The 9,458-nt window shown below is 62.7% G+C and overlaps 1 protein-coding gene across 2 annotated transcripts; it reads left to right on the top strand.

The window, feature by feature from the left end:
• Positions 1 to 1,713: 1,713 nt before the first annotated feature.
• CD40 (CD40 molecule) lies at positions 1,714 to 7,309 on the top strand. 2 transcript variants are annotated; one of them, XM_036395643.1, is made up of 9 exons: positions 1,714 to 1,817; positions 3,027 to 3,108; positions 3,682 to 3,807; positions 3,897 to 4,040; positions 4,269 to 4,368; positions 5,294 to 5,355; positions 5,593 to 5,691; positions 6,110 to 6,135; positions 6,509 to 7,309. In XM_036395643.1, the coding sequence occupies exons 1-9, from the start codon at positions 1,770 to 1,772 to the stop codon at positions 6,584 to 6,586; spliced, it is 765 nt and encodes a 254-aa protein (XP_036251536.1). In that variant the 5' UTR covers positions 1,714 to 1,769; the 3' UTR covers positions 6,587 to 7,309. The 2 variants fall into 2 exon arrangements, with proteins under 2 accessions (XP_036251536.1, XP_036251535.1); XM_036395642.1 differs by having other exon boundaries at positions 6,431 to 7,309.
• Positions 7,310 to 9,458: the final 2,149 nt, after the last annotated feature.

Raw genomic sequence — 9,458 nt, 5'->3', positions numbered from 1 at the left:
GGAGGCGGCGGAATCGGGACCGGGACGGGGATCGGGATCAGGATCAGACTCGGACAGGGACTGGAATCAGACTGGGACTGGGACAGGGATCGGGATCAGACTGGGACAGAGACCGGGATCGGAATCAGACTGGGACAGAGACCGGGACCGGGATCAGACTGGGACAGGGACCGGGATCGGGATCAGACTGGGACAGGGACCGGGATCGGGGTCGGACAGAGACCGGGATCGGGATCAGACTGGGACAGGGACCGGGATCGGGATCAGACTGGGACAGAGACCGGGATCGGGGTCGGGTTGAGACTGGGACCGGGATCGGGATCAGACTGCTGTTGAGACAGGAGTAGTTGTCGGGGTCAGACAGGGACCAGATGGGGCTTTGGAACGGCACCGGGACCGGTGTCAGGATCGGGACTGGGGTGGGGATCAGACCAGGACAAGTTCTGAGACTGGGGCCGCGATCGGGATCAGACCGAGACAAGGACCGGAGTCGGGATCAGACCGGACCCAGGGCCAGGACCGGAGTGTTCCTGACCCGTTCAAGGGGTGGCGTTCCCGTGCTGTGCCCCCAGCCCCGGCGTTGCCCCGAGCAGCAGCTGCCCCGGGATTCTGCCCCGCTGTGCGGGTAGCGGGACCGGGGGCTCTCGTAGGGGCTCCCACCTGAGCAGCACCCGAGCACCGGCCCCTGCCCCGGGACCAGGAGCGAGGGGCGCTCACAGCCCGCGGCCACAGGAGACCCTGCTCAGGCAGTGCCCGGCGCCGCGGGGATTTCCCAGGCCAGGCTCACGGGAGTCAGACCCAGAAATCCCCTTCTCTCTGCGGCCGCCCCCTTTGCCCTCGAGATTCCCCAGGGACCCTTCGTGCTCCCCAGTGAATCATTCTGGGAAGTGACATTGGCCTGGGGAACCCAGAACGCTCGGTTCCCAATTCTCGCTGCCGTTGTCCCCGGGAGCAGCTGTGACCCGGCCATGGCCGATTGTGGCCACCACTCTCTGGCTGGGGCCGTGACCGTAACCGGGAGGCGGCTGCTGCGGTCTGTCCTCTCCGGCACCACGGCAGTGTGAGCAGTGTGGCGGCAGTGCCATTAGTGACCGGGGCACCGAAGTGACCGGAGCACCGAGGGGCGCTGGGGAGCCACCGTTCGCTGCCCAGCCAGCGCAACGCCAAGGGAAGCGCAGGGAACGCCTCCGGAGCAGGCAGGGAACCTGGAAATTCCTTGGGGGTTGCTGGGAACCGCTATGGGGAACTGAAACGAAGGTACAGCCACGGCACAGCACTGTTGCCCCTTCCCCTTTCAGGACTGACGCGTTTGCGGGGACACTCCGCCCCTCTTGGCGGCTCCGGGGGCTCTCCAGGGCTGCAGCCAGAGGGGCTCTCCCTGACCACAGCCGTGGGGGCCCTCCAGGGCGACAGCTCAGGGGCTTTTAAAGCCTAAATAAGAAAAAACCCCAAAAAACCTCTCTGAGCTTCTGTTGGAAAGAAGTGAAACCTGGGGCTCCTGCGGCGGGGGGGGCTGCACAGGCGCTCCCCTCCTCTTCCCGCGGACCCCGGCCGACCTCTGCCCCTGTCCCTGCTCCTGCCTGCGGCCGTGACTCCGGCCGGGGGTTCCCGTGCGGGCGGCGGGGGCTCGGGGGGGCCGGCGGTGAGCTGTCCCCAGCCGGGGCCGGCGGGGAAGCCCCGGACAAGGCGGCCCAACGCCCCTTCCTGGGCGGGAACGGACCGAGGCATTCTTAGCAGGGCGGCGGCGGCGGCGGCCGGGGCGCAGCGCCATGAACCGGCTGGGGCTTTGGGGACTGCTCTGCGCGGCGCTGCTGGGCGTGAGTGGGGCCGGGACCGGGGCAAGGAGCGGGACACGGGCAGAGGCGGAGGGGATCCCTCCATCTCCGTGTCCCGCCGGGCTTTCTGGGAAGGGGCACGCTCCGGCCGGTCCGGCCCGTCCCCTCGGGGAGCCCCGGGGCTGAGCGCGGGCGGCGTGAGCGGGACCCGGCGGCGCTGCCGCCTCGGGTCCGTCGGTCCGCTCTCCAGGGACACAGCCAGGGCGGAGGAGCTGTCGGGACTGCCTGGTATCCTCTCCAGCTCTTCTACCCACGCGCTTTCGCTTTCCCCTGATGGCGCGGGCCCGGCAGCGCAGCCCCTCCCTGCGCTGGCCCGGGGGTCCCCACGTGCAGGGACGGGCAGCGGCGAGCCCCGGGACCCTCGGCCGGGACCCCCAGTCGGGTGGGGCGCTGGAACCGGCTGCCGGCGCTGCTTTCACTTCTCGATTGCCTCTGGGCGGCCGGGACGGCCCCGCAGCCTCCTCCTGTCCCCGCACCGGGGCTGCTCGAGGTGCGCACGGGGGTGGGCTGCGCCCGGCCGTGCTAAGTGCTCGTCCATGGCACCCTCCGTCCCTCTGTCCCTCGCTCTCTGCCGGAGCCCCCGTCCCGCTCCCCAGGATGGCCAGGCAGATCCGCCGGGAGCTGCCGGGCTACTGGGGATGGGCAGCGAGGGGCTGGCTCTGTGAGAGGAACGGTGCTCTGGGTGCTCTCTTGCACCCTGTTTTGCCCCAGAGCTCATTCCCTGCCTCCTTTTTACCCTTCCCTGTGCAGGTAGTCCCCTGCTAGGGGGAGCAAGGGCAGGCTCTGGCAGTTTTCATGGGTGATGCGCTTGTCTGGGGCTTTCCTGTCCCTCAGGGACGGCGTGTCAGCCCTGGGACGGGGCCGGCAGCGCTCTGGGCACGAAAGCTTGGTGATCGCTGCTCCCTCTGTGAGGGACTGCAGTACTGTTGGCGGAGACACGGGGTGATGTGCAATCACCTTCTGGTAGGAAATGTGGAGCAACTCTGCCAGAATCACTGCCACCCCACTTCAAAGACAGCACAGATGGCATCAGGCAGCGTGGGTGGCTGCTGTGGTCTGTGGTTAGTGGAGGTGTGGGAAGAGCAGTGTGAGGAAGCCCTCACCTCGGGGTGCAGGTCAGCACATGTGTCTGTGGAAGCGCGGTGATCCCAGGAGCATTGGATATGAATTCACAGGTCTTGTTTCTTCCAGTGCTGGGAGCCTGCTGATGCCTTGACATGCTTTGATAAGCAGTATATATACAAGGGCAGATGCTGCAACCGGTGTCGGCCAGGTATGGAAACCCTTTCCTGGGGACCTCACAACTGGGCAGTGCCAGGACCTACTCTGGGCACAGTGGGGAAAGCTTTGCTTGGTGTGATGGAGCCCCTCCACCTCACTGCCAGCAATGCTGACAGCTTCACTTCCCTGTGTCATCTCAGTGATAGAGCAGCTGGGACCTTGTGGGTGGTCTTGGAGACCCCTTGGATCTTACCAAATGTGCCACAGCTCTCTTGGCACTGTGGTCTTGCAGCTTACAGGACCCCATGGCAAAGGCAGCTTTGTGGGGGGAGAGTGCTGGCACTGGCACTAGCAAATTGTGATGGTGTTTGCCAGCTCCTGCTGTCACTATCAGGTCATCTCTCAGTCCCTGGAGTGCTGGAGTGGCCCACAGCCCTCCCTCCCCACCTGGCCCCTGCAGTGTTTGTGGTGATCAGAGCTGACTCCTTCAGCCCTGGCTTCCATGCAGAAGAGTGCAGCAATCCTGGCATCCACAGCTGCCAGCCTTCCTCTGTCCTGCTGGCAGAGGTGCTGTCTGGAGAGAAGGAAAGCCCCCTTGTCCCTTCCTCACCAGCCTCTATTGCAGGGGAAAAACTGATGTCTGAGTGCAGTGAAACAGAAGACTCTGTCTGTGTCCCCTGTGACAGCGGGCACTATCAGCCAAGCTGGACCAAGGAGAAGCACTGTGCTCCTCATGACATCTGTGAAAGCAGTAAGTGCTCCCTGTGACCACTGACCCCAACCTGGGGGCACTGGCTGCCCTGCTTGGTGTCTCACCTCGTCCATGTTCCCTCTGCCCAGATGCTGGCCTGATTGAGAAGATAAAAGGAAATGCAACACACAACACGGTGTGCCAGTGCCAGGCTGGCACGCACTGCTCTGACATCAGCTGCCAGACCTGTGTGGAGAACCAGCCTTGCCAGCTTGGCTCTGGCTTCGTGGCAGGTAAATCTGACAAGCTGTTCCCACTCAACAGGACTGATGCCCTGTCAGTACTGACATCAGGGAATGGGGGCTCCCCCAGCCTGGTGCCCCCTGGCAGGGCTTTGGGAGAGCTGTGCCGTTGCCACAGGGAGTGCTGCACATCCGGACTCTGCAGCCCCTTGCCCCCCAGGCCCTGTCCCCCCACAGCCCCATCTTGCTGACCTTGCTGCCCTCTCTGCTCCTCTCCAGCCAAGGCCATGGAGCGGATGTCATCCCCCTGTGAGCCCTGTGCAGAAGGCACCTTCTCCAACGTCTCGTCGAAAACCGAGCCGTGCCACCCCTGGACAAGGTATTGTCTGAGTACACACCATGTACTTCCTCCAGCCCCAGTGAGCACATCCTCTGCTGCCAGTTTCCTTGGTGGCCTTGGGGACTGGGGAGCCGGCCTGGCCTCTGAGGGACACAGCATCTGGCTGTTGTAGGGCCAGGAGAGAGGAACAGGGCTAGGAGCACAGTGTGGTCCAGGACAGCATTGGCTGAGGTCGAGGCAGACATTCAGGCACTTGTGTCTGTCCCTTGCTCTGTGCACAGATTGCTTGTCCCTTCAGAGGTGTCCATGCTGTCATCCATGCTGGAAGTAAAGGGTCAGGATCTATGGGGATGCCCCATGCCCTGTTCAGGTTCTCCCTCCCAGTGCTCTCTGTGGCTGTAGTCATCAGCCAAAGCACAAGCCCTCTCCATGGGGAGTTTGGCTTTGAGGATGCCATGAACTGGCAGGTCATCCCTGTCTTTAAAAAGCTGCTTGAGGGTTAATTGCAGTTCCTGGTAGAAACATGAGCCTTATTTCCAAGCTGAATTAGTCTTGCTTCAGCTGCCAGCCATTGGATTTCACTTTGCTTTTATCTGTGCCCAGAAATTACTTCCCCACAGAGCCACTTGTAGCCTATCTTAGCTTTTCTGTCATGGCTACAGTGCTGAAGCCCTGGGGGCTCCCCTAACTGAGCAGGTCTGCTCCATCCTGTGCCTTGTCCCTAAACTTGTTGCCATCCTCAGCAGTTTCAGCAACTCCAGGCCAAGCCCCAGCGTTGGTACCCTGCTGTGTAGGTGCTGTCCCACTCATACCGTGTCGGTGGGGGTCCCCCTGCTCGCCCTACTGGAGCTTGGCAGGCTCAGAGCAGGATGTGTTTTGGGACAGCTCGGGTGCCTGCCCAGCCCCAACTGTTCCCTGAGCTCGGGTTACTGCTGTGGTGACATGGTCTTGTTCTTCCCTGCAGTTGTGAGGAAAAGGGGCTGATGGTGAAGGTGAAAGGGACGAACTCCTCGGATGTGATCTGCGGTGAGTGCCTGGTGCCCAGGGCCATCCAGTGCAAGGCAGAGAGCACCCAGGGTTCCTGCAGCACTCAGCAGAGCTGGCCTCATGCATGGTGGTTTTGGGGGAGGAAGGTCTGAGTGCGTGGCCAGTGTGATGCCTTCCTGCCTCTGTCTCCCTGAGGGATCCCTGTGGGGCTGGGGTGTGACTCTGTGTCACACTGGGTGTCCTGTGGTGCCTCACTGACCCTGTGTCCTCCTGCAGAGTCGAGCAGGCGCTCCTCCCTGTCAGTGCTGATCCCCATCACAGCTGCAGTTGTCACATGCCTCGTGGGTGTCTGCATCTACTGCCTGGTGCACACAGGTGAGGGGCTAAAGCCTGTGAACTGCTGCCTTGGCCGAGGGAGGGAGAGCCTTGGCCAGAGGGGCCATAAAGGGCTGAGGGGTTGAGCCAGGGAGGACAGTGGCAGCTCTGCTGAGAGTGGGGAAGCTCCTCTGGGAACATCACCAGGACAGGGTTTGCTGAGTCCTGCTCTGTCTTTGGGAGCAGGTGTGTTGGCACTGCTGCAGCCTGAGCTGGGCCAGCTCTTGGGGGACAGCACTGGTGCCCCACGAGGCCACTCTGGCTCCTGCTGTGACCCCCAGCCTGCCCAGCCTGGCAGTGGCAGCAGGCACAACGTGAGCTGCAGGACCTGTGGTGCAGCAGCACCAGCCCTGGCTCTGACCCTGGGCACGAGCACTTCCCCCTGAACATTGCCTTCTCTGTCCCTCTTTCCATCCAGATTCCAAGCGACGAGGGCCAAAGGAGGTGAGTCTACCCAGAGCCCCCTCCAGCAGTGGGTTGGGATCCCTCCTGGGCACAGCTGGGGATGTGCCAGCAGCAGAGCAGGGGCTGTGGCTTTGCAATGTAGGAGGGGTGGGGGCTGATCTAGGCTGCCTGGCTGGGGCAGGACAAGGGCTGGGGCAACCTGAGGGTGCTTCTGGCAAGTGCTGAGCATTTGGGAGGGACCCATACTCTGGGCTGCATGGGAGTGTAGCAGGAAGGACGTGGGTGCAGAGTGGGGGAATGTAGCTGCCTGCCCCTGACCCCTGCCCCTGTGCAGATAGAGGCTGGGGAGCCCGGAGAGAACTCAGATACCCAGCGGCCCACGGAGCAGGATGAGAATGTCTTGCCTGTGCAGGAGACCCTACTCAGGGGCCAGCCTGTGGCCCAGGAGGATGGCAAGGAGAGCCGCATCTCGGAGCAGGAGATGCTGTGAAGGCGCAGGGCACTGCCTCCGACAGGAGCACAGACTGGACAGCACCATCTCCTCTGTCCCCTCTCCAGCTGGGGAGGAAATCTGGCATCTGGCCTGGCTGCAAATGATGGGATGCTGCAATGGACCATGGCACAACCACCCCACGGGAATACCACTACAGCTCCTGGTCTGGTCACCTGCACAGGGCTGCCCTGGTGGAGCAAGGCTTGGCTGTCCCCGTGGGGACATGGAACAGAGCCCCATCCTGCTTCCTGCCCAGGTGATGCAATGAAGCCCAGCGTGCCTGCTCACCTGCTGAGCCCTTGCAGAGCCCAGTGCAGCCCCTGGCACTGCTGGCAGGAAGACCCCAGCACAGAGCCCCATCTCCCTGAGTGTTGGAGAAGCCAGGGCTGGGAAAGGGCGCTGTGAGATCACCACGGCAGAGCTCAGTCTCCTGTCTGGGGTGCTGTGGAAGCGCTGCCCGTGCTGGAGCAGTCCCCGGTGGGCGCTGCCATCCAGACAGGGCACCCCGGCCCCTGCGTGTTGCCCAGCGCTGCCGGGCTCCGTCAGACCAAGAAAGGCCGGACCGGCGGGCCCACGGCTCTGCCCCGGGCCGGGGATCGCGGCGGCGGGGCCGGAGCGCAGACAGCGGCGTGCGGCGGCCGGGAGATGGTGCTGCGGGACCGGCGCGGGCTGCGCGGGGCGGCACCGGCACCGGCACCGCCCGTCCCGCGTACGCCCCGGGCGGGCACGGGGGGCTCTGGGCACGGGGGGCTCTGGCCTCGGGGGGCTCTGGCCGCGGGGGGCTCTGGCCTCGGGGGGCTCTGGCCGCGGGGGGCTCTGGCCGCGGGGTTGCCCAGCGCGGGGCCCCGCCCGCGGCTCCCCCGCACACCCGCCCGTCCGTGCGGGAGCGGCCGCGCTCCGTCACCTCCACCCAGTGCTGGCGACACAGCGTGATTAAAGGTGATTTTCTGCCCCTGTGCGTGAGCAGCCCCGAGCCCTTGCCGCCCACTGATGTTCCGGGAAGGATGCTTTCGGAATGGGCGGGTGCTCCCAAGGCAGAGGCTCCCAAGGCAGAGGAGGGAGGGAAGAGCTGCCACCAGCTGTGCTGACCCCCACTGTCCCCCCCGGGCCCTCCCCAGCACACCTGGCTGGCCCCACTCCCCTGTGGCTGCCCTCCCTGACCCCCACAGCAGGAGCTGTCCCAGCACAGCCATGCCCAGCCCGTGTCCCACGGCAGAGGAGACAGGGGATGTGGGCAGGGCTGCCTGCAGCAGGCAGCTCCGTGCCCCTCTCCTCACTGCTCTGGCAGTAAAATGCACAGGTGAGGTCCATCGCACTGCAGGGCAGCACTGTGGGTGCTGTGGTGTAGCAGTGGAGTCACCCCAGGCTCCAAAGCACTGGTGTGGGGCTGCAGCAGCAGTGAGCCCATTGCAGGCTTTAGGTGCTGGAAGCAGCCTCAGCCTGTGACCCACCACGATCTGAACACAGGCAGCACAGCACGAGAAAGGCCATAAATCCCTGAGCAGGAGCAGCTGGAGCATGGAGCAACTTTGCCAGTACAGGCAGTGGCACATTATTTAAGGCTCCTCTTAAAACCTAATGTTAGGTTTAATAAGGGAGATAAAAACATGGCAGCAGCTTTCCCTCCTCTCAGGGCTTGGCAATCCCAGCAGTGCTAGTGGGATGGTCTCAAGCTGGGCTGCATTCCCTTGGCACCAGCCCAGAGAACACCCAGTTCTGGGGACAGATGTGATCCCGCTCCTGCTGGAGGAGAAGGTGTTCTGTGGGCCACAGATGCAAAGTCTTTAGCCCCAAACATGAAGCCTGTGGCCCCAGATGGTTTCCAAAGGACTGTCTGCCCAGGTGGCAGGCTGAACTGTCTGGGGCCACCTCCCCAGTTCCCCCAAGGCTGCCCCTTCCCTGCTGGCATGCAGCATGCTCAGTGCCCACTCCTGCGTGTCACACATGTACCATCTCATTAGCACGTCTGTCCCCCAAAGTGAGGAGGGAGAGCGCGTGAGGCCTAATTGAATGTAACTAATTATTCACTCTGCAAATGCTCTGTTTAAATGGGATTGTGAGGGACAGAATTACTCATTCTGAAAAGGGGAGAGAAAAAGAGAAAGACAGAGATAAAACAAATAGAGGCGGATGCTGGAGCTGCAGCTCGCTCTCTCTCCCCAGAATACCAATTACCGGATGAAGTGATTGTATAAATCTTTACCGAGTGAACGGACTGTACTAGTCACTTACTCCTGTCCTCTTATTATGAGGAAGCAATGAAAAATCATCCCACTCTCCAGTCCAGGTAAGGGTTCCCAGTCGCTGTCTTGGGCGATATCTCACCAGCTGGAGAGCTCGTCCTGGGGCTCTCTCAGGGTGGGGGTCCCACTGAGACAGGGCTGACCACTTGGCAGGAGCCCACACCCCTCCTGCACGCCCAGCCCTGGGAGGAGCAGTGGCTGTGCATGCTCTAGGGAGGTGCAGGATGTCTGCCCCAGCTGGAGCCAAACCATGCCATGCAGTACCTGGAACCTGGGGAGATACGGGCTGGCCAAGGGCCCCAGTGTCACACATGTCACACATGTCATACAGGGACCCCTGGCTCAGTGGCTCTCCAGGTCTTGACCCCTCAACTTCCTTGTCCTTCCCTTCTGTGGGTCCAGCCCTGCCAGGCTCCTGGTCTCCTGCACTGGCTCCTGCAGTGCTCACTGAAAAGGGAGAACACATTGCTTCCCAGCCTCTTCCCACGCTGCAGTCAATGTTTCTCTCAGGGTGTCTCTGCTCCACTGGTTGCAGAAATGCACTCATTGGCAGTGACCTCCATCACTCTTGCCTGATACATCTTTTAATCCCAGATCCCTCCAAACACCCACATCTCTGTTCTCAG

The sequence above is a fragment of the Molothrus ater genome, chromosome 17 (genome assembly GCF_012460135.2).
Source record: "Molothrus ater isolate BHLD 08-10-18 breed brown headed cowbird chromosome 17, BPBGC_Mater_1.1, whole genome shotgun sequence".
Lineage (NCBI taxonomy): Eukaryota > Metazoa > Chordata > Aves > Passeriformes > Icteridae > Molothrus > Molothrus ater.
The sequence above is the reverse complement of the archived record's forward strand: the minus strand, read 5'-3'. Positions and strand labels throughout refer to the sequence as shown.

What these genes read in the sequence shown, in the direction of transcription:
- CD40 (XM_036395642.1), top strand. Translation starts at nt 1,770, where the DNA reads ATGAACCGGCTGGGGCTTTGGGGACTGCTCTGCGCGGCGCTGCTGGGC. An exon ending in CCGTGCCACCCCTGGACAAG is followed by an intron (nt 4,369 to 5,293) that starts GTATTGTCTGAG and finishes TCTTCCCTGCAG; the next exon opens with TTGTGAGGAAAAGGGGCTGA. An exon ending in CTCCTCGGATGTGATCTGCG is followed by an intron (nt 5,356 to 5,592) that starts GTGAGTGCCTGG and finishes GTCCTCCTGCAG; the next exon opens with AGTCGAGCAGGCGCTCCTCC.